The 25,285-nt window shown below is 39.0% G+C and overlaps 1 protein-coding gene across 6 annotated transcripts in view; it reads left to right on the top strand.

Annotated features, from left to right (window-relative positions):
- WWOX (WW domain containing oxidoreductase) overlaps positions 1-25,285 on the top strand; it is a 1,192,279-nt gene that overhangs the window by 308,487 nt on the left and 858,507 nt on the right. For all 6 annotated transcript variants that reach the window (XM_060185124.1, XM_060185125.1, XM_060185126.1 and 3 more), the window contains one exon: positions 16,454-16,542. In XM_060185124.1, the coding sequence (XP_060041107.1) occupies positions 16,454-16,542 (89 nt within the window). The remainder of the gene's footprint in view (positions 1-16,453; positions 16,543-25,285) is intronic.

Genomic DNA, 25,285 nt, shown 5'->3' with positions numbered 1-25,285 from the left:
AAGTTAAGAGAGTGGGGTGTTGAAGTCCTCTAATATTACTGTGTTGCTGTTAATATATTGCTGTATCTCTTTCAGTAGATGTTTGATGTATTTAGATGGCTTCTCATTGGGTGCATAGATGTTAATAATTGTTAAGTCCTCTTGATTGACTGATCCACTGAGCATTAAGTAGTGTCCATTCCTATCTTTTTTAATTTTATCTATTTTAAAGTCTATCATGTCAGATATGAGAATAGCTATTCCTGCCCTTTTTTGTGGGCCATTGGCCTGTATGATAGTTTTTCCATCCTTTCACTTTAAGTCTGTGTTTGTCTTCTTGAGTTAGGTGGGTTTCGTGTAGGCAGCATATTGTTGAGTTGTGTTTTCTGATCTATCCTCCTACTCTGTGCCTTTTAATACATGTATTCAGGCCATTGACATTTATTGATATCAAAGACTGAAGATATTTTAATGCCATTCTTGTAGAGTTTTAGAGTATTCTGATATGTGGCCTATTTATGGGTTCTGACTGTTTATAGAAGACCTTTCAGAACTTCTTGCAGGGCAGGCTTGGTGATAGTTGATTCTTTCAACTTTTGCTTGTCTAAGAAGGTTTTTATGCCTCCATCTAGTCTGAATGGCAGTCTAACAGGATATAGCAATCTTGGTTTAAAGCCTTTCTCATTGAGCACTTGATAGATATCTTGCCATTCTCTTCTAGCCTGTAGTATTTGTGTAGAGAAATCTGCTACTAATCTTATGGGTTTTCCTCTGTAGGTTACTCTTTTTTTCTTGCAACCTTCAGGATCCTTTCTTTATCCTTACTCCTTTCCATTCTAAATATGATGTTTCTTGGTGTCTTTAAGTCTGGGTTAATTCTGTTTGGGACCCTCTGGGCTTCTTGAGCCTTTATGTCTTTGATGTTGTCTAGACTAGAGAAGTTCTCAGCTATTATGGCCTGAAGAATGCTTTCTCCCCCTCCCTCTCTTTCTTCCTCTGGTAAGCCAATAATGCATATATTGTTTCTTTTGAAGTCATCCCATGTGTCTCTGTTGTTGTTTTCAGCATCTCTTAATCTCTTTTTGAGATTCCTTACTTCTTTTTTAGTTGTCTCTAATTTGTCCTCAGTCTTGCTAATTTTGTCTTCAGCCTCATTGATTGTATTCTCTCTCTCTCCTGTAATGTTTTCTGTAGTTCATCTATTTTGTTACCCTGTTCTGATACTGTTTTATCTTGTTCATCTAGTTGTGTTCTTAGCTCAGCTATTTCACTTTTCAGCTCTCCAATAACCTTGAGATAATTAGTATTTTCTTCCAGAGTTTCATTTGTTGTTTCTGCATTTCTGATGACAATTCTTTCAAGCTTTTTACTCACTCCTGTGATTATTTCCTTAACTAGTGTTTGGATGTTGATCACATTATTTTGTGGTTCACCCTTTGGGGGGCTTTTAGGTGGACTCTTATCCTGGTTCATTTCTCCAGTATTTCTTCTTGTTGGTTTAACCATTCTATATAGTATGTTTTGAGGTCTGTCTCTCAGTACTTTTTCAATTACTGATCACTCTTACCTGGACTGACTTGTGTCTAAGTAAGGTACTTAAAGGGTTGACAGTTGTGGAAATTGACTGTTGTTTCAATATTATTTAAATCCTTGAGTTGGTGCACAGTGACTTTTAAAGCCTCTTTTGTTCTTTTTCTTCCCTGTAGGCTTTGGGAACCTGAGGGCTTTTATACTATAAATAGGAGTCTTAGCTATCCCTCACTCCTGACCTAGAGATAAAGCAGGATAGGGGAGAGATAATGCAGTGGTTATTCAAAGAGCCTCTCACACCCCAAGGATCCAAAGCTCCAGGCTCAATTCAGCTTCTCTGCCAAACTGGGCAGCACTGCTGGGCCCTGTGAGTTTCTAAACATGTCCCATTTATAGTCTGTAGGTTCTGAGGCAACTATTCACTATCTTCTCATCAGGAAAACAACATGGAAAGGCTCCCCAAACACAGCCCCACCACTAGGCCACCAAGTTGTAGATCTTCTCTTGAGTTTCCTGGTCAGTTCTCTGACCCCTGGTGTCAGCACAGGGCCTCCCTCCTGCTGCTCCTGCCTCTGAGGGCAATAGCAGTGGAGACTCACATTTGCATTTGCTGAGTCTTAAGGGAGTCTTCTCCTCCCTTCAGCTGTCCTTTTGTTGGTAAAACAGACTGGAGGTGGTACATCAACTGGTAAACTGCTGGACTGTTACCAGACACTTAGTCTCTCCCAAGCTCTTCTTTGTCCATGAGCACTTCCTTCTAGGTTACCCCTATACACCTATTACTACTCCCAAGTGCCTTTCCTTTTTTTTTTTTCTTCTCTCTCAGATAAGCAAAAGAGTGTTAAGCTTCCTCTCATGTTTTCTAGATTTGCTTTCCTTTCATTGATGGTATAAAAACAATATACCTGGTGACAAATGCTTTGGGTCCTGGTGAAAAGGCTGTATGAAGCTCTCTGGTTGTGCAATGTTTTTGTAAGTGTAGAAGTCAATTCTTGAGAATTTGCATTAGGCTGTCACTCTGTGTATCTCAGGACAGGAGTGCTGTGGAGGTGTTTACACTTTATGTGTTACCAACATCTGCATTTTCTGGACTTTTTTCAACAAGACAGTTTCACTTTATTACTTTTTAAATTTTTTTATTGTGTTTATTTGTTTATTGGATAGAGACAACCAGAAATTGAGAGGGAAAGAGACACAGAGAGACCTGCATCCCTGCTTCAACATTGTGAAGCTTTCCTGCTGCAAGTAGGGACCGGGTGCTCGAACCTGGGTCCTTGCGCATTGTAACGTGTGCTTAATCAGGTGCACCACCATCTGGCTCCCTAATTTTATTACTAAAGATGACTCTTAGTATTTAAGGAACACTGAGGCTGACTCAAAGTTTTTCTTCTCAAACTTGTGCATTTCTCATCTTTGGACCCAGGCCATTCTCTGTGGTGGGGACTGTCAGTGCATGTTCGGATATTTAGCAGCCTCTACTCCTTAGGTACTAGTAAGCTCTCTTCATCCTACAAGCTGTGATAACCACAAATGTCTCTAGACCTAATCAGATTCCTCTGGGGAGTAGAATATGCCTGCTTAGGAACCCCAAGATAGATTCCCCTGGCACTGGCACTGTTATCTCTGTGTGGGTTCTCTTCAGTGTAAGGGCTGTAATGAAGACTATCTCCCCATCTAAAGACCTCTCAGACTTCACAGAGTCCTTTATTTGGAATTCAGTATCCTCACAACCTGAGCAGACATTTTTTTTTTCTCTTTCTATTGAGTGGACCTACCATCAGGTAGCCAAAAACCCCTAACTCTCTGTGTTTTGAGCTGTGAACCCCTTTTCTGAATTTTTCTGACAGATTTTTTTCATTCATCAGCAACTTCTCCAAATTTACTTCTCCAATGTTTAACACATTTTATTAAGAACACAGCTATTAAATATTCAAAATATATTGGCCATTCCTGTCGAGAATGTAATTATATAGTAAATTAGCTGATGTCCAGTATGTTGCCTCTTAAGCACATCTTTGATGTTTCCAGTACATACATAAGATATAGAGCTTGTTTATTAAGAGTCAACTGTGTATAAAACTAGAACAGTCAAAAGTAATGGTGTCTGCTGGAGGATTCTTTATCATATGAATTTACCTTTAGTCATCTATTATTTATTTCAGCTATTTTATATGCCATTATAATAAATATTATGACAGAGAAAGCTTTTACGCTTCAACTTATTGTACTACTCTTTACTTGCCTGCAATCCTTCAGGAAAATATAACTATGCTTTACCTATAGTTAATGTAAATCATCACTTACATTAGAATGAAAAATTTACTATGAAAAAAGGCTCTTTCTTCAATAGCAAGGCACAATCATGTTGACTGCCAAACTCTTGTGCCATTTGCTGTCCTGCCTTAAACTGTTTTTAAACTGCAAAGTGAATACATTGCATACAGGGGAATTGGAAGATTTTTTCGACTGTTTCCCCTCTCTTGTTAGTTTCTGGAAAGATAAGCATTTTTTATCCAGAGTGCAAAATATTGCCAATTACTGTCTAAGCATTTTTAATAGTTTTGCTTTACGTGGCACGTAACTCATATACCAAATTAAATAAGCTGTTATCCACAACACTTTCTCCTTAAATCAGCCTCACAATTACCTCTAGATATTGATACAGTTATTCTATAAATTGAGTTACAGCGACATAAGGCACAAAATTGTTACCTATACATAATGAAGAAATAGTTGTCATTATTTTCATTCTTGGGAGGATTGCATATTTTGTCCAGAAGGCAGATGGTGGGGGTTGGGGGAGGTACCCATGGATGCTTGGGAGTAAGATTGTTGCTTGCTGGCTGATCTGAAGGTTAGGGACAACCAACTCAATGCCTGTTCTATAAGGTTGTAAGAAAAACCTCCATGTGTGTGAAGGAGCCTCAAGCTAGGCCCCCACACCATTGAAGGAAGCTTCACTGTTGTGATCTTTCTTTCTGCTTCAGAAGCCTGAGTGATGACAAGGAAAAAAAGGAAAAAGAGAAACAAAGAAAAAAGAACTCTGCTAAGGTTTGGTTTCTTATTTTAAAGTGTGTTCTCTCGAGTTTTTTTTTTTTTTTTTGTATACATATTGATAGGAATATATAGAGACATAAAGGAGACCCTCAAGCTTCCCATTTTCCTCAGGTGCCCAATCAAAAAAGGACTTGTCAGTACCTTGTTTTCATTTCTAAGTTTGGCCCAGACATGGAAGTCTTCTCATTAGCTACCTTCTAATGAGGCTGGTTTGGGTTGTTTTACTGAAAGCTACAAGAGCTAAAAAGTAAATGGAAGCATCCATCTATTTCTATAATTCTCTGCAAAGATGCTGCCATCCCTCAGTACCATTAACATCACTTAAATAATTCTGGAGAAATTAGTGTTATGATGTCCCACATAGGATATTGATGAATTATTAAACTAGTTCAGTTAGATGTGTATTGTAGTTCAGTGAGTAATGTCATGTCAATAATGTGTTCAACGCCAGTGTCTCTTGCTGTTATAAATGTGACAATTCCCATTTAAGGCCTCAGAACATAAAATCAGGACTGAGACTGTGTAAAGTGGAAGGGTGAAAGACATCAGCATAATGCAGTTAAGGCCCACTGGATTAGAATTTTCAGGATGCCATTAGTAATAAGCTCTGAATGTAGATTATTTCATTGGCTATGTTTTCTCTTTCAGCCATCAGCTTCTCTTGTAACTTCTAAACGTTTAAAATAAATATGATAAAAAATAGATACAAATGAGAATCTATAGATGATGTCAATTTTTTTCATAGGTCCTTAATGTTACACATTGAAGAATGTGATACCTGGGATATAATACAGTCTGGTCTTGCAGTGAAGCTACAAGCTTTGGATTCAGCTGTGTCTTTGTTGGGAATTGAAATCTGTTTTATAGTCTGTGCCTCTTGAGAATTTTTCACCCTCTATTTTCTTGTCTGTAAAATGGATGAAATTATATATACATCAAAAGATTTTTCATATCATTATTAAATGAAAAAGGAATGTCAAGCATAGCATGAAAAACTCATTATTTATATACACAGTATGGCATGCCCATTCTTTTCATATCCATTATTATCAATAAATATATGCAGATAAGAGCTTTTTCTAGAGAAACCTAGAAATGAACTCTCTTTTATAAGTTTAAGAGAGTGGGAGAAAGACACTCAATAGTAGTGTTCTACATAAGCAGAAAAGCTTGTATCTTCAGTTGCATAAAAGTCATACACTGGAGGCAGGGTAGATAGCAAAATGGTTATACAAGGAGAATTTCATGCCTGAGACTCCAAAGACCCAGGTTCAATCCCTTGCACCACCATAAGCTAAAGCTAAGCAGTGCTCTGGTAAAAGGAAAAAAAAAAAGTTACACACCATGAAAAGAACATTTTCTTTGATTGTATTGGGAACTGGGTTCCTTACACTTTGTCAGCACTTCCGTGTTTTTCCATCTGTCCACCTTCAACAAGTGTACTTGTGTGCTCCTCTTTTTGAACCTAGTGATGGTGTTTCAACATAATAGGATAAAAAGCTGCTCTTATCTGCTAGAATTTTTTCAGAAGTGTGTGCCAGGTATTCTTTGGCCAAGTAGACTAGAGGAAGCAAGTCTTGTGCACTAGATAAGAATGATTTGAAGTATGCTTACTTGATTTCACTAAGTGGGAAAGAGGGAAAGGAGATGGAATTTGTGAAATATATATTTACCTTTAGAGGCACTGTTAGGTAAGTGAATGCATTCAGTTCTGTATATGCAATCTATATTGTTTATCAAGATCAGGTATCTTGCCTGTATGAGGCACTTACAGAACTGATGGACTTTCCTGGGATTGACTTTGCTATGTGTGCCTCTCAGAGAAAGAGGAAGTAGGTGAGTAAGAGGATAGATTGGTTGTGTGGCCACTCTGGACCATGAGTAGTGATTAAATTTACTGCTTAGATAGTCCAGGAAGTACTTTAGTGGCTAGAGTGCTGGACTTGGAAGTGTGAGGTCCTGAGATAAATCCCTGTAACAGAATTGTGCTCTGGTTCTTTCTGTAGAATAAATAAATAATTATTTTTTAAAAAAATATTTTTAATTATTTATTCTTTGATAGAAATAGAAATTGAGAGGGAAGGAGGGAGATAGAGAGAAAATAAGAGTCTGTGAGACACCTGTAGCACTGTTGAACCAATCATGAAGCTTTCCCCCTGCAGGTGGAGACCAGGGGCTTGTAGTCCCTTCTTTATTGACAAGCTTGAACTTTATTCCAGCTGTTAAAGAATTAAGTGTCATTTGTTGTATCCAAACTGGTGTTAGTTCTGGCCTCAAGCTGGGGAAGAAATATACCTAGGATTTCAGTAAGGTCTACATTAACCTAAAGTTTTACTGCATTTACTTGTTTGATGATTCTAAGAAAGGTTGTCATTAAACCAATATTTTAATTGAATTATTTTTTAAAGAATTATTTTTGGGGGCCAGGCGGTGGTGCATCTGGTTAAGTGTACACATTAAAGTGTTGACACTGTGAACAGCAGAGGGCCTGACATGTTTCTAGTTTTCATTCTTCCCAAACTGTGCAAATGATGTAATACTACTCATATTGTCAAATGCTTTATGAATTTGCTTTGGAGAAGAGAAGAATTCCCAGCATAATCTTTGTTAGAGAGTAAAGTTTTTAGCAAGTGAAAGACACATTTTTTTTTTATTACAAACATTATGTGAGACCCTATATGCTGTAAACTGTGAGTGATCTGTAAGTACACTTCACAGACAAATGAGCTCAATCAATACTTACTGAAAATTTACAGTTTTAAAGAAAATGAACCCCCTTTCTCCTGCTCTGGAGTATGCTGTCACAGAGTTGCTATTCAAATTTTCTCTGAGCTCCTCACACACATTGTCTGCTGTCGTTTTTGCCAGGCTGGCTTCGAGGGCGGGAGACAGAGATGGCCAGAGACTCATGGCTGAGCTGAGAACGCAGTTCAATCTTTATTCGTGAGCAGGGATGCAGTCCAACAACCTAATCACAACACAATTCTCTCCTGCATCTCTCCTCCGGGGGAAGAGTCAGGAGCAAGGGAAGTACATACGATAGGGGGTGGGGAGAAGAAAGAAGCGAGAACCAGCGATGACTAAACCAAATGTCCTGGAGGCAGGGGAGGGGGAAGACCAAACCAATATCCCGGAGGCAGGGGGTGCCCAGTCAACAGTGGATGTGCAAACAGAACACACAGCAAGCAACAAAAGCGAACCCAATGTGATGATAAAATCAGAGGGCTTCACAAGCAGAGTCTAGAAGCATACCAACAGTCTGCAGGCTCTGTTTTAAAATGATGGTTACTTTCATCTGTATATACAATTGAAAACAAAATTGCCTTCTTGTTTTCATGAAATAAGTTTGTATACTGGTGTGATTAGAGAAAAGAGTGAAGGTATAAAGAAAGGTTGGGAGAGACATTTTATGAAAGTCTAAGATTCAAAGTTCTTAGCGTAAATTTCTTTCTGTTAAATAAAGCTAGATGAATGGGTGGGTAGATAGATAAATATATGGGAAGGCATATATACAGTTGGATGGGTGGATGGACATATGATGATGAGTAGATGAATAGGGAGACAAGAAGCAGAGAGGGAGGGAGAGATGAAAAGAAGGGAGAAACACAAAACATGAGGGATATATGGAAGGTTAACTGTTCATTTTGTAGTGGTGCAATTGTAAATGTCTTTCCTTTGTCCGTATTTGTCTGTATTTTCTTTATCTAATTATTTATTTATTTACTTATTTAATTTTTCCTCCAGCGTTATCACTGGGGCTCAGTGCCTGCCCTATGAATCCACTGCTCCTGGAAGCCAACATTTTTCCATTGTTGTTGTTGCTGTTATTGTTAGTGCTGTTGTTGTTGGATGGGACAAAGAGAAATTGAGAGAGTAAGGGAAAGACAGAGAGGGAGAGAAGGACACCTGCAAAACTGCTTCACTGCTTATGAAGTGACCCCTCTTGTAGGTGGGGAGCCAGGGGCTCAAACTGGGATTCTCTCTCTCTCTCTGTCTGTCTGTCTGTCTCTCTCTCTATATATATGTGTGTGTGTGTGTGTGTGTGTGTGTGTGTGTATGTATATATATATTTTAAAATATTTTATTATTTATTTTGGATAGGGACGGAAATTGAGAAGGAAGAGAAAGGAAGATAGGGAAGCAGAGAGAAAGAGAGACACCTGCAGCATTGCTCCACCACTTGTGAAGTCCCCCTCTGCCATGCAGGTGGGGACTGGGGGCTGATCCCTGCTCCCTGAGCACTGTAACAAGTGATCTTTATCAAGTGAGCCACTGCATGATCTCTACACAACAAATACTTTTGTGAGGTTCAACTGATCTAACTTTGCGACATGCCAATGACATGAAAGCTACTATGTATTTCTGATCATTCTGAAATAATATCAGTTATGGAATTTTTATCCATTGCAAAGGAACATGTGTGCTCAACTAGGTGTGCCACTGCCCAGAACATGTGTAAATTCTTATTATGTATTTCTCTACTAAGTCCTATGTCTGTTAGACTCATTCTCCATCAGTGTCTTCTGGGAACCTTCTCTCCCCCACCTCCTTCTTACTCAGAGCCCTGAGGCTCAGTTAAGTGCTCTGGTTCAGTTCTACCCTAGCCAGATTACCATCACTGGTTTATCTTTTTATCTCTCATTTTTTTCCAGAAAGTTCTTGAAGTCATTGATTGTCTTACACCTTTCCATTGCTAGCCTCCAACATATGTCTAGAAAATTGTCACAAGTATTTATTAAATGATTCATCAAAGAACTTGGATTCTTGTGCTTGTCCTTTGCATTTCTCACTATGTGCACTTAACCCAACTTACCTTGCCTGGGCCCCCTCTTATCTGTCTTTTCTAAATATTTCTTTCTTTTTTAAAAATTATCTTTATTTATTTATTGGGTAGAGATAGCCAGAAGTTGAGAGGAAAGGAAGAGAGACTGAGAGAGAGAGAGAGAGAGAGAGAGCTGTAGCCCTGCTTCACTGCTTATGAAGCTTTCCTCCTGCAGGTGGGGATAGGGGGCTTGAACCTGGGTCCTTGCACATTGTAATATGTATGCTCAACTTGGTGCACCACCACCCGGCCCCTTAAATCTTTCTACAGTTAATGTAAATGTGAAACAGAAAAACAGCCTGGGATCAGTCTGGTAAGATAGACTAGATTGAGACATGACTATGTGTTAAATGTTACTACCCTTCCTTACATATTTCTGTTTCTTTCTCTTCGTGGAGCCACATGGAAGATCGCCTTTTCTGAAAGTCAGGCATGGCCATATAACTTGCTCTTGTTATGGAAGCAGAAAAGACAGTTGTCATTATTGGGGAGGAGTCTTTCAGGTCTCAGGTGCAATTCACTTTCTTGTTTCCATGCTGTAGAGTTTGATGATGTTGCAGAAAGAGGGACTCCATCTGCCTAAGTCCCTAGATGACCACCATGAACTTGGCACCATAACCCAGAATGGGTATAAAGCTTGAGAACAACAATTCTTGGTTGTTTTTATCACATGGACGTTTGGAAATATTCCTTACTTTGACACATCTTGATTGGTGTAGAAGATTTTGTGTGATCTAAGTTAACGAATTTGGATTATAAATTTTGTGTGATCCAAGTTAAGGAATTTGGATTATAAATTGTTGGCCATTTCAAGTACTAAACAGGTTTTCAACTGGGATTTTGTATGAATATCTGCTTAGAGTAGACTTTGACCAACCAACGCTTGAACTTCTCATGTTTCAGGTGACATTTGTTAATTCTAGCAAATAATAGTAATAATGTATTCCTTGTTGATGAGGGAAGAATTCTGATTCCTGAATGTGGTTGAGGTCTTATGAGTCTATACATGTGATAAAATGTCATAGAATAATACACAAAAATATCGCAAATTAAGAAAACTAAATGTGTACATTCAAAAAACCAGTGACTCCAAGAAATTAGGTGGTCCTATACATTGTATTGTGCCAATGTCAGTGTTAGGGTTTGATAAAGAACTATATTAAGCATGGGTAAAATGTGCCATTTGGGAGAAGTTGGATGGTTGGGTATATGGAAATGAATATATGGGTGATCTTGGTATTAGTTTTAAGTAAAAGTTAGCTATAATAATGCAAAGTTCATGTGTTAAACCAAGAAAATGAATTGTGATTAGTCCCAGATTCACAACCAGCCTTGTTAGGGAAGTCTCACATTGATAGATGAATCCTTTTTCCTTCACCTCATACTTAGCAGTTCACTCCTAAAAACAGTGTGTTCTTTTTGCAGTCTGCTAACTACAGCATTCCCATTTAGGATACATATCTTTTTTCTTTTCTTTTCTTTTTTTGTATTTTACCTTTTATTAAGACATGTTTCTTTTTTAAGTATTTTTTAATTATTTATTGTACAGAAACAGAGAAATTGAGAGGGGAGGGGGAAGCAGAGGGGGAGAAAAATAGAAAGACACATGTAGCACTGTTTTACTGCTCGTGAAGTTTCCCCAGTGATTGTGGGGACTGGGGGACTTGAACCCAGTCCTCACGTACCGTAATAAGGCACATTTCTATAATATTATCTGTTTGTTAGACAATCAGAATAGCTAGTCCTTCTACCACACATACACTTCTGCACTCGAAACCTTGTTTTTTCTTCCCACCAGAGCACTTCTCAGTTCAGTTATGAATTACTGTTGTGCCAGGGGATTGAACCTAGGACCTCACAGCCTCAAGCGAAAATCATACTATGTAAGACAGATGCTTTTCTAACCCTTAAACTGACCCCAATACTTAAAATTCAGACCTTTTGATTGCAAGTCCTGTGTCCTTCCACTAAGCCACTCTCTAAGAACACACAATATGAATGTGAAAGCTGCTTTTTTTTTAAATTAGTGACTTAATAAGGATTTGTAAAATTATGGAACAATAGGATATAATTTTACACCTTTCCCACTACTAGAGTTCTGAGTTCCCATTCCCTCTGCTGGAAACTGCATTAGCCTTCCCAAGGTCACAGACATGGGTTGACTATTATTTCTATATCTATCTGCCTATGTTTACGTATATTTGCCCATTTCTTCCACAGACCTGCCCTTTCCTCCCCAAGTCAAACTTACACCCACTGCCACTTCTGAATATCCTTCTTTTTTCCTTTTCTTTCTCTGGGTCATGATGGAATTGGAGTTCATCTTCCCCTAACATTGCCTTCAATGGGCTTCTCTGCCTTTCCAGAACTAGTAGCACAAAGAGGAAACCTGATCTGGGGCAGGAGAGTTACCTGAGTGATAGCTTGTGGACTTGAATCACTGTCCCCAGGAGCCTAGTAACCTTGGGTTTGTTGATTAGTCTGCTGCACTACTTGATAGCTTGTGACCCCCTCATTCCCCCTGGATGTATATGTTCTGATTTCATTCTTATTGCTTGTGGCAGCTCTGTGCTTTATTTTCAAGTGGAGGAAAAGGAGCGAAAGGCAATAGTAAGCTACACATGTAAGAGAATATACAGGTCTATGGCCTTGCCAGTGTTTTTGTTGGACTGTTGCTTTTGGGTCACCATCTGGCAATGTTCTCTCTACTTGGAGGGGGAAATATGTCTAATCATATTAGTAAAATGTAGCCTGCATCTCCCATGGGATTTCCTTAAGAGACTTGAATGAGAGGAACAATGCCCTTACCACTTCTTCCCCAATAGAAGAACTATTTGAATTTCCTCACAGTACATTCAGAGCTTGTTAAGACTCTAAGTGTGGTCCGAGTGTTATGCCTAAGAAAAAGGAGAGACTGGCACCAGAGGAGGCAGGATAAAGGGGAAGGATGACTTAATTTTCTAAGTTTGAATGTTAAATCAGGTGGTCAAGTGTTTATAAGACTGTTTGTGGTGGGGTAGGGTGAGTTAGTCAATGACAAACTTCTCAGAAGAAGAGACATTTGTCTGTCTGTTAATTTATTTATTACCCTCTTGGGCTTCCAATCTGTATGATTCCACTGCTCTAAGCAGACCCTCCATCTCCTTTAATTTCAAAGATTGGGGTGGGAAGCAGAGAGAGACACCCACAACACCTCTGTACTGCTCATGAAGTTTCTTCTGTAGACTTGGGTGATGGGACAGTGTTATGCTAAGGGGTTGAAATGAGGTTCGTACACATGGTAAAGTGTGTACTCTGAAGTGTGAGGTATATGCCGGGCTTTCAGGAAGAGATTTTTAACCATCCTACATGTGGATTACTCAGGCAGAAGGCAGGGCTTTGCTTTTCTTCTGTGACCCCAAGCTCAAGACACAGTGTGCAAGCTCAGTGAATTCTCTAGGTGGCAATTTCTGTTTCTTGAGGAGGAGGGGACCTTGTTTCACTGTGGGACTGCCAACTCTGTTCTTCCTGATCATAATGCAGTATAACAACACCAGGTGTTGGCTCTTTCCCTGGGTCAAGTGGCGTGCTTCTCCTCCTTCTTCCAAAACTGATTTGAGCATCTGCCTTTTGTTGTTAAAATTTCCGGAAGGCTCTGGCCGGCCGGGTTAGCTTCACGGGCGGGTAACAGAGACGCGGAGACAACGGCTGGGTAGGGAAGCTGTATTTCTTTATTCAGGAACAACGATTCATAAACTAAGACAAACTAATCAACAAACAGAACTCTACTGTCTCTTTGCGGCGGCGCAAGCACTCTTTCTTTTACTTTGGAACTCAGGAACCCAGGAACTCTGTCTCTCTGGCACTCTCTCTTACTCTGTAACTCTGCAACTCTGCGACTCTCGAACTCAGGAACTCTTCAACTCTGGCACTCTGGAACTCTCGTACTTGAGAGCCCTCTGAAACTCTGGCACACTGGAACTCTCTCTTACTCTGTAACCCTGAAACTCTCGAACTCTCGTACTCAGGAACTCAGGAACTCTCGGACTCAGGAACCCTCTCTCGGGGTTTCTTGGGGCGGGGCCAAGCAGGCCCGCGAAATTAACTGGACTGATCCAATTCTCTTGGCGGGGGAGGGCTAGAACAAACCAATGTAAAGCATACGACAGATACTGTACAGCAAACCATAACAAAAGGACTTTTCAAAGTTAACCCAATTACCAAATAATGTGATGATAACATTAACTATCGATTGTCTTTTTGAACCCTAAGACAGCAGGAACCTGCAAGTTAGAGTCGCCCTTCTCCATGGGAGACATGGGAGGGGGCCCTGCGCATTTCCCAACCACTACGATCACAGCCAAGAGGGACCAACGTGTGGCCCAGAGAAAAATGTGCCAGAGACAGAAAACCTGTCTCATGAAAAAGGAATAGAGGGTTTGGGAGACCTCTTCATAAGGAGGAAGGCCGCCCATGGCAGAAGGGTCTCAGAAAAATAGGAAGAGGGAGAAAGGGAACTTCAGTGCCTTCGTTAAGCATGAGGCTGTAGAGAGCCAAGCGGTGTATACTTATCTGGGGGCTGGGCATATTAGGCCCCACGTTAGGTGCCAGAATGCCGGGCTAGTATTGCTGAGAGAGAAGAGACCAGGAACTTGGCGGAGCGGGAACGCAGATCTTTATTCATGCGGACACCCCAGAGTTGGGTGTGAGCACAGCAGGTTTAGGCCATGCAGAGCTAGCGAAATGGCCGCCTCAGGCTATTCACGTTAGCCCTTCTCCAGGTCAGGACGCAGAAGAGAAAGAGAGAGAGAGAGTGGAAACAGATGTGACTTTTATAGGAGAATTCTGGAAGTGGCAAGTCAGGACAGAATTGGCTAGGAAAGGGAGTGGAGAAAACAAGGCACTCTGGGAAGGTAGAAAGCTTCCATAGCAATGGTTGCTAGGGTTTTAGCTGCCGGGAACAGACGATACCCTGAGAGGGTAATATGGTGGTGGAGGAGTCATTTTTAAAACAAGGCAGAAGATTGCTATGTAAATAATAATACTCACATGGAAATATAGTGGTTCGTGGGTCATGCCTAACTCAACCATATCTGTACAATATCCCAATATTCAACTTGGTCTTACTTTAGTATCATTGTCTAGACAAAAATTCCCGAGTTAACTGTTAGTTTTATGAGGCTTACCTTAACAGGCAGGTGGCTCTGACCTTCAGACCCGAATGTCCTACTGCAGAGATAGATCTAAGCAGTGATAATATTTCACTGCATACTACTAAGTCCAGCCTGAGTTAAAAACTGGTAATCCTTCATAAACACAAGTCATGAGTGAAAAGACAACACCAAGATTGTTCTTTCTAGAATTTTGCCAGAAACTGTAAAGTGAAACATGGTTGCTTCAAATCACCAATCCAAAGTACTCCAATCCTGCTAGTTTCTCTTTAGGAGGTAACTTGGGCTTTAGTGTCAGAGTAACTTGAAGTCAATCCTTGCTTCCTTTCTTCCTAGCTTTGTGATTTCTTATAAGGTGCCTTGTTATAAAATAAGGAAAGCATAACCCATCTCTCAGTTGTTGTGAGGATGACATGAGATGGTGCTTGGTCTGTGGTGAGTTCTGTATATATATTGTTATTGACATCATTATTTTATCATTATTAAAAATACTTTTAAGGGATACGTGGTGACACATTGGGTAGAGTGCACTTTTACAATGTGGAAAGACCCATGTTCAAGCTCCCAGTCCCCCCCTGAAGTGGGGAAGCTTCAAGAGTGGTTAAGCAGTGCTGTAGGTATTTCTGTTTTCTTTTTTTAAAAAAAATGTTTTTAATTATCTTTATTTATTTGATAGAGACAGTCAGAAATTGAGAGAAAGATGGATAGAGAGAAGGAAAGAGACAGACACCTGCAACACTGCTTCACCACTCATGAAGCTTTCCTCCTGTAGGTGGGGACTGGAGGCTTGAAGCTGGGTCCTTGCACATTGTAATATGTGCACTCAACCAGGTGCACCACCACCTGGCCACCAGGCATATCCCCTTTTTCTCTCTCCCTCTCTAACTTCCTTGTGCCTCCAGATTTTCTTCGTCTCTACCCAATAGATTAAAAAATATATATATATGGGTGGGAGGTAGATAACATAATGGTTATGCAAGCAGACTCTCATAGCTGAGGCTACAAAGTCTCAGGTTCAGTCCCCTGCACCACCGTAAGCCAGAGCTGAACAGTGCCCTGGTTAAACAAACAAACAAACAAACAAAACACAAACAAAAGCCAACTATTATGTGGTGTTGGAGACCCAGGACTACCAGAACTATATTGCTGAATCATCTCTCTAGCCCAATTTTTATTCTACATTTTTATGAAAGATAAGAGGGCAGAAGATAAGGAGACATGCCAGAGCACTAGTGCATCATCCAGGGGGGTTCCACTTATTTTGTAGACTCCTCCTGTGTAGCACCAGGAGTTGAATCCAGTGCTTCCTGCATGCAATGTTTACTTTCTACATCTGAAGTTCTTCCTCACTGGCCCCAACATCATTATTTTTTCCAGATGTGCCCTACTTGTATACAGTGTTCTAGGCTGGGTGATTTAGGTCTGTTCCTATTGATGAGTATTGTCTGTTATTGCACTCTCTATAAATATTCTCTGTAAGTATTCTTCCATTTTGGATGTATGCTTGGTGAAATTATTTCAGAATCTGGATGGTAGGTTTGGACATTAAGCTGTCATCCACTGAGTCCTTACACTGGCTAGACTTTATCCTGGGGTTCCCATAGCATTCAGATTCTTAGGACACAGAGTGGGAGGATATTGGATAGTCTGAAGACTCTTTAGAGCCTCTTGTGTGCACTGAGTGGAACAGCACCACCCCCAACCTTCAGGTTAGCAGAGTCCAGCCTTGTATCCTCCCCAAACTTGGCAGTAATAGTCCTGTTCTTCCATTCATCTCAATGATTTATACTCTCTCTGGGCGTCTAATATTAAACAGGGGAATTCCAACATGTTCCATAACACATTTACTGTAACTTGATACCATGAACTGAACTTGCTGTTATTTATCATTTCTTTTTATTTTCTGTCATTCCAGCACAAAGCCAAGGTAGAAGCAATGACCCTGGACCTTGCCCTGCTCCGCAGTGTGCAGCACTTTGCTGAAGCATTCAAGGCCAAGAATGTGTGAGTTTTCCAGTGAATGGTTATAGATCATAATATCTTGCTATTCTAATGTCTTTATCAGATAAACACAATTGGAAGAATGCAAGGATCTCGTGTTTTCTTGGCATCCAAACAGCAGGCTTATTTATATTGGCCCTGTTAAGGTGTACTATATTTCCTTGACTCTGAGTCACCCTCATTATGAGATGTGTCATCAATCTAATAACAGTTTCCTAGCTAAGAAAAAAAAAAAAAAAGAAAGAAAGAAAGAAAAGGAAAAGTGAAGAAAAGAGAAGGCACCATTAAAGCACTCGTAAACGTGGTTAATAAAAACCAGACCATTGTGAGACTTATCCTGGTTCTTTTGCAGTACATCTCTGGAGAGAGGGACATAACATTTAATTGCACGCAGGAACAAGAAATCTCCGTTATCTGGTATGCCAAGAGGTCTGAAAATCAGAGTACATAAACTATGATTTCATAAGCCTGTGATGATTTTATGGGGTAGTTGAACATGGTTCCAAATATATGAACTCATATTCTAAGAAAGTGACTGCTACTTTTCCTTCTTGTTCTGTCTTTCAAAATGAAGGAGGAAACCTTTGCCAGAGACAGGCAAGTTTTTATACTATCTTAATGCTCAGCTCCCTTTCTAAGACTGAGACAGAGCAGTCTCAAACCCAGGGCTGGGCAAAGGATGGTTGCTCACTCCATTTTAATAACAATCTTTAGTTTCTAAGTGTTTATTTTTATGGTTGTCTTATATTTGGGGCAAGCAGTGCTGGTTTCACATTTAACATAGTGGTTTAGATTTCATTTACAAAAAATCACTTTACTTAATTTTATTCCAGCAAGTTGATTTTAAACATGAGGATTAAGTTAATAATAGTACAGGTGGTGCCAAGGATAAGGCAGTTCCAGAATGGCACTGGAATGACTGGCTTAGAAGAGGACTGAGAAATAGAAAGCTGTCTTTGAGTCAAGCTATGATGAGAGTTTGAGTTTCATACTGCTTCATGCCCATTTTAGATGCATGGGGATGTATCTGAAAGTATGTATTTGGATGGCCCTGAGAAGATCTGACACTACTATGCTCTTCAGTGCCCAGCTCTCCAGAGTCCCGTTTGGTTTCTCATTCTGCTCTTCCATAGAAAATGCCTGATCACTAATAATTCTTTTTCTGGAGCAAGCAAATGATCCTGTGTCTTTGAGACAGAAATTTGGAGGCAGAGTCTTTGGTGGTAGTTGTACCGTCCCCTTAAGTATAGCTTCTGAACCGACAAACAACTGAACCTCAGTCTCAGCCAGAGACTAGTCCTGGGGGAGGCCTACTTGCATATGCTTTGAACATGCTTGGCAATTATTAGCTGCTAGCCTTTGTTCAAACTCTCAGAGAAATCAAGCTATGGTATAGCAGCTGCTTCAAAGACATTCGTACATCTGTACCTAAATCACTTGCTTATCCACTTGCTCATTGATTTTACACACATTGTCTAAGTGCCTTAAAAACCTTGGGCACTCTTCTAGTCTGTGGGAAGAGTGGTGACTTACAGAAGCTCAACTAAACTCAAAGAAACTCTAAGCTCAGTTGTCTATAAGCAGGGGTTTATTGACAATGACTGAATCCTCAAACTGATGCTTTTGTGACTGTGTAGGGAGTAATAATAATAACAGTAGTTACAGAAGCAAGCCATTTATGGAGTGCTTATGATGGGCCATTCATTAGGAGCATACATGAGCTTTCTGATTTAAACTCAGTGGTTGCTGTTGTTATTTCTGTTAAACAAAAAGAAAAGTGAGACTGAAAAGGGTAAGTTATATGAAACCTCAGAACTGGGACTAGAGGGTCTGTAATTCCATAATCTCTTTATCATGCCAGGGCCTCTGCATAACTAACATGTTGAACCATATCTCATTTTAAATGTAGTGGAAATATACCAGTGAAAGTAGGTGACTTTATCAAGGTCTCATGGAGACTGGTGACAGATGCAGTATTTACACTCAGTTCTGAGTCTTGCTTTCTCTCTGATGACATGTTGTTTGAGCAGGAGCTGAGATGTACTGTCTCTTTATGCTTCCTCCAGTCTTATTGTCAGACCCCTAGGAAGTGAGCAATTCTGCTACAGAGAGCCAACTGTTATATAACAGGACTCGCTTCCAAGTCTTAACAGGGCCATTAGTTTTTAACCATTAAGTCGTTTCAAAGTCATCAAATCCAAGTGCCTTTTTGTAATCACCAAGCCCAAACTCTTGGAGAAAGTCATCACCTATTTTGCTCTAATGCTAGATTTTTAGCAAACAATGTTGAATTTTTATACTTCCAGGTTCAGAAACATGGACAAATTTTCCTTTTAGCAGGCTTCTTTTTACAGGCCTCTCGAGAGTACAGTATTTTACATGGCTTAGAAAAATATTGTGGTGGCAGAAATATGCATTAAAAAAAGCAAGCGAGTTCACTTTTGAAATCCTGCCAAAGTGAAATCTCCCTTGGATAGGCAGATGACAGTTCAGTTCTTACAAATCTTTGATTCTGAGAACTGTCAGAAATGAATTTAAGTGCCAGTGACTGGGCTGCCAAAAGAACACATGTAACTCTATTCTTATCATCACCTCCCATCTTTAGACATTAAAATTTCTTTGTGTGTAAAACATAATGACAAACGAAGGAAAGGCTGCCATTTCAGAACCAATCTCTCTTTGCACTGTTGGGCTGAAGAGAAAGAAAAATTCTTACATTTAAATTTTATGTGGATGTCCCATTTCATGTTCCATTTTCTTCTATCTCCTTCTTTCACATTCTTTTTCTTTTTTTAGTGCTGGGGAGTAAACTGCACATGTACAGTACTGCTGACCCACCTTTGGAGCCCAATTTTTACTCTATATTTTTAGAGAGATAGAGGGAGGGAGAGGAAGAGGGGAGAGAGACAATTAACAAAGCACTAGTCTAATATCCATAGCGCTACCTTTGTGCGTGCTATCTATTATATCCCTATATGGTGCTGGGGACTGAACTTAGGACCTCATGTAAGTCATTCACTATACCCATTGAACCAATTCAGAGTATCTCTAGCCCAAGTTTTATTCTGTTTTGAGAGAGAGAGAGGGAGAGAGAAAGAGAGAGAGAGAGAGAGAGATTGAGAGAGATTGATTGGACAGTTAAAAAAAATAGGCATGAACACCAAGTTCCAGAGACCAAGTTGTAGATGCAATCATAATTCCACCCTGACTTCTCTGGAAAGATGACCTCACCAGTCTGTCCTGGAACCTCACCTCTTCAGAGCCCTACTTCACTAGACAAAGACAGAAACAGGCCAACATTCATGTTCAGCAGAGAAGCAATTACAGAAGCCAGAACGCCTACCTTCTGCCCCCCAAAGCAATTTTGATCCATACTTCCAGTGGGAGAGAAGTGGTAGTAGGAAGAGAATAATAGGGCAAAATAAAAAAAATAAATAAATCTTAAAAAAATAAAAAAGAAGTAGGCATGGAAGAAGGGATGAAGGAGAGCAAGGGAAAAAGAGAAGAGAGATACTAAAATATTACTCTACTATCCTTGGATAGCTCCCTGGTGCTGGTCATAATGCTTGCATGTGGTGCTGGGGATTGAATGAATCCAGAACCTCATAGGTGGTAAGTCTTGCGTTCTACCTTCTGGACCACTTCCTGGGATAATACCAGAAGTATTATCAGTCTACTTTAACTTTTTGTGTACCCTGGGCTCATGTTCCTTTTCATGTGTGCATCCCCACACTGGGCAGCATTTGTGAGATTGAAACAGGTAGAAACTATTGTATACTAGGGGATGATGGATCCTGTATATAGTGGGGGCCCCTTCATTTGCCTTCTATTAGCAAAAGATAGAGATTCAGTCTCTTCTGGGGTATTTTCTTTTTTAGGATGACACAGGGGGGAGTGGTGGAATTTGTAGGAAGGATGCTAGTTTAGAATGAGCATTGTTGGCATTTATCTTACAGATAATAGCTTCCAGCCAGTTTTTTGTTTATTTTCTGTAATAGCTTCTGCAGAACATTTATACCTATCTGCTCTCTTTCGCTTCTTATAATAGTCCTAGACATTAGTCATTTTAATCTCTATTTTACAGATTGAAAGGCAGCAAAATCACTTTTCCAAGTTTATTAAGTGGATCCAGAATTTGACTCCAAGTCTGTTATGAATCCAAAATGACTATCCTTTTTGTTATACCTCATGTCTCACTCATATTTTTAGTATATGAACTTCTGTATTGTAGCAAACATTTGAGTATCAAGTTACTCTAAAATCAACTAGTTTAAAACTATCAAGACAAGGGCCTGGGAGATAGCACAGGGGTAATGAATCAGACTTTCATGCCTTACATTCTCAGTGTTACATGTTCAGTTCTTAGCACCACCATATACCAGAGCTAAACAGTGCTCTAGTTTCTCTTTTTCTCTTATACATGAAGATAAATAAGCAAAATCTTTAAAATTCGAAAAGCCATTCAAACAATTTAAATTTCTTCTATTTGTTTTTTCTTGACCAAAAAAAAAAATTACAGATTTATTTATAAGTAGCACCTATTAAAGGTAGAGTGTGTACTTTGATCTGGGGAAGTGAGAAAGAGTCTGACTCCAAGCCCCACAAAGAGAAGAAAATATCTTTAACTAAGTAAAGGAAAAAAATACCCAGAGTAAAGGCTTAGGAAGAAAACTTAGTTAAAGGGACACTTCTAGAAAGGTGTTTCAGTCAGAATGCAAGTAAGATTTATGCTTTTGGTTTGTCTATTTATTTGTTTTTGCTGCCTTTGGGACTTCACTGCTTCAAGCTGACTTTTTCATATAGACAGAGGGACAAATGGAAGTAAACAGTTCTTTTTTTATTTTTGAAATTTTTTATTTATAAGAAGGAAACATTGACTAAACCATAGGATAAGAGGGGTACAACTCCACACAGTTCCCACCACCAGAACTCTGTATTCCATCCCCTCCCCTGATAGCTTTCTTATTCTTTAAGTTCTTAAGCTTCCCTAGTGCATCTGGTGCTGGTCTTGAATTTGGGTTGTGCCTAGTAAAGCACAACTATTGAGATGACCTGTTTTGCTAGTCCAGAGTCTATAGGTTTTCTCTCCACTTTTCCTTTATAAAAATAAATTTTAGGGCTGGAGAGATAGCATAGTGGTTATACAAAAATCCTTCCATGCCCAAGGTACCAAAAGGTCCAGGTTTAATCTGAAGCACTACCATAAACCAGAGTTGAATAGTATTTCGATTTTAAAACGGGTGGGGGTGGGGAGAAAAGAAAAATTAACTTAACCTCTTTGTTTAAAGGACCAGATTCAACCTCTAGAATTATGTATTATCTGTATTTCAATGACAGCATCCTTATGGTGTCACTTAGCATTTCTTTTGCCTCCTCAATTTCCTGTGAAATTATAACTAAGCCAAGAGAACTGTTGAAATTCCTGTTTAAGTTTCTGGGAAGAACACTTGTCATGCAGTCTTCAGTCAAAGTACATGCATGCTAATAGCTGAAGCAATTTCCCTAAAGCATAGCATGCCCTGAGCAGCTCCTTACTGAGTCCATTTTCTCTTTTTGTATACTTAGCCTCCTTTTCATTCATTTATCCTGTTATTCTTCATTTGCTTTAGTGGGTGGTCAGCCCAGGAAGCCTCAGACTACTTCCAGACACTTCTCCCAGAGTTAGTGGCTATGGTGGTTGGGCAGTGTGTCTCAGGTCGAATTATTTTGGGCATTTCTGGAAAGTTCCAAACCAAAGTCTGTGGTAAGTACCAACCAAGCTTCATCAGAGGATGAAGAGCTGGGACCCTTACTAATTTCTCAGACCAAATTATGTGGGCTTTCAGTACCAGATTCTGAAACACTAGTCTATTGTTTATGGTGCTTTTCATATTTTCATCCCAATTTCTGGTAGTTTAGCTTATTGAAAATTATACTTTTTCGATCATTCCTGGAACTAGGGTTCTGTAAATATTTTTTCAGAATTAAAAAAATATTAGTGATTTAATATTGATTTACAAAATTATAAGATAACAGGGGTATAGTTTCACACCTTTCCCACCACCAGAGTTCTGTGTCCCCATTCCATCCACTGGGAACTGCACTAGTTTTCCCAAGATCACAGATAGGATTGACTGTTACTTCTATAGCTATTTATATTTATATTTGCCCCCCCTTTTTTTCTATGATCTTGCCTTCTCTTCTGAGTGTCTGTCGTTTCTTTCCCCTCTTCTCTCTCTGGATTCTGATGGAATTGGAATTCAGAGACTTCTGGTCATCTTCCCCTAACATTAGCTCCTTTGGGTATATGAACCAAAATTTTTTATGGATGCAGAAAGTAGAAGGTCTGGCTTCTATAATAGATTTTCCAATGGACATGGGAGTTGGCTGGTCAGTCCATACCCCCAGACTGTTTTTATACTTCCCTTCCCTAGTGGGATAGGGCTCTGGGGAGGTGAGGTTCCAGAAAATCTTTTAAAGGTTGAACTCCACATGTTACTGAAATATAGAAAACTAGATTTCAATTCTGATGTTTTAAAAAATTTGATGGCACATAATATAGTAAACTAATTGATTGGATCCCATTTACTGATCAGATCTTATAATATTGACCAAGGGTTTGATTCATTCTGGAAACTAATAAAACTGATAAAGACTATAAAGACTTCTAGCGCTTCATTTTTTATCATGAAATTTTCTTCTTTCTGCTTTTAATATAGTCTTGTCTTACTTAGAAATTAATATAAAATAATGATTTTAAATTCTTTATTTGTCTGTTTATATACAGAGAAGGAGAGAGAGAGAGACAGACAGACCGACCGACCACTACACCAAAGCTTCCTTTAATGTATTGCGAACCAGGCTCAAACCTGACTTACACACATGCCAAAGCAGCACAGTATCCAAGTGAGCTATTTTGCCAAGCCTAATTGTGGTGTTTTTAAAGATTCAAAGAACAGTTCTCTATTCTTTGCTTTTTAAACATTTGAAGGGGAAAGTCTTTACTGAAGTTATTTCTTTTCAGTCCTTACTAAATCACTTTTATAACTTGAATCTAATAATCTTAGATAAAATATTCTTTGATTCTTATGCCAAATTTTGCTTTCTCCAGCCCTTGCATGGAAGTGGGTGGACTGTAAATTATAAATAAATTTCACATTTTCAGGGGAAAATCACCATGAAGATCGATGTGTAAATTATAGCTTAATCCATCCTTTTTCTTTCCAGCCCATTTTTAATAATAATGTTTTAGCCAACATATCTGCACTACTTTTTCTCAACATGAGAAATCCATTTTTGGTTTGCCTAATAGAGGATCATATTGCTTTGTTTTTCTACACAATTTGAAAACTAAAAGAAAAAAAATAGGCAGATATTAGCCATCATGAATTTTCTATAACTATTGGTGAATCTTAATTATAACAATTTAAAGGAAAAATTAAAGGAATTACCAATTTAAAATCTTCCATATTAAGCACTGAAAAATAATGTGATGGCACATTAAATTTATCTAGAAAAATCATACAAGAACACTTCCCTCACAGTTTTTTTTTTTCCCCCATTTCTGGAACTTAACTCTCTAAGGTGTCAAATATTTTTATACAATTCTTTACAACTAAGATATATTATATGGTGTTATTCCCTTCCAAATAAATATACTAACTCTAAACAGTAAACAGTGTAGTACAGGGATCAGTAAACATTTTCTTTTTAAGTCAAAACTTTAGACTTTTTAGTTCATACAATCTCTGTTACAGCTACTCAGCTTTACTCTTGTAGCATGTAAGCAACATTTGCAATATTTGAAATGGATTCACTTCACTCTGCTCTAACAAAACTTTATTTACAAAGACAGTCAGTTGGGTTTGACCAAGGGTCATACTGAGCCCCTGATCTGCGGTGTCATAGGAAAAACACAAGTTTGGGGAATCAGCTAAACTTAGATTGACATCCCAGCTCTAATCTATCTGTGAGACCTTGGGAAAAAATATTTGAACCTACATTTTCCATATATGTTTCAAGTAGTTTTATGTAAACTTTTCTCAAGGCTGGTGAGAAGAGGGAATGTAATACATGAAATAACCAGGCACATGTCAGTGTGCTGTTCCTATGTATTGCTAGTTTGTATTTGTCTCTTATATTAATCCCAGAATGATTTGGGAGGTTCTTAAGAGTACAGACTGAACAATCAAATAGAAATAAGGAATCTGAATCAGGGAAAAAAGATAAAAGTGGACTAGTATGATGTCACCACTCAAGCAGTATGGTACTTCTAAAGCCGCTCATAGTCATTACAAGTGGGTCTAAAAATGAGGTGTGCTGTTCCTGGCTACTAAGACAAAAGAAGAATGAAAGTGAGAATAGGGAGCATGAGCTTTACGTTGCTAGCAGGCTATCAGCAAGAGAATCAAGAAGAAATGATTCTTATAGTAGAGGCAGGGGATCACAGAACACTTAATAGTCTATTTATTGAGTTGAGCTCATTTTTTGTTTGTTAACTTGGCTTGTCTTCTCAGCTTTTTGTTACCCTTCACAAAGCCATCTTGAAGGATACTTCACAGCTCTCTTTCAGAGTAAAGTAGTTAGACAGTTAATTTCTTTGCCACAGCTGTATCTGTTTCCCTTGGTTTTCAGCAGCTTCCAGATGATATATATATTTTTAAGAACAACACACTTTGGATAATTGAAGTACAGTGGACCACACTAAAATTAACTAACATCTATACTTTGGGATAACAAAGTACTATGTAGGTCTCCCTCTAATCTC

The sequence above is a fragment of the Erinaceus europaeus genome, chromosome 2 (assembly GCF_950295315.1).
Source record: "Erinaceus europaeus chromosome 2, mEriEur2.1, whole genome shotgun sequence".
In the NCBI taxonomy this organism is placed as follows: Eukaryota; Metazoa; Chordata; class Mammalia; order Eulipotyphla; family Erinaceidae; genus Erinaceus; species Erinaceus europaeus.
This window is presented reverse-complemented; position numbering and strand designations above follow the sequence as displayed.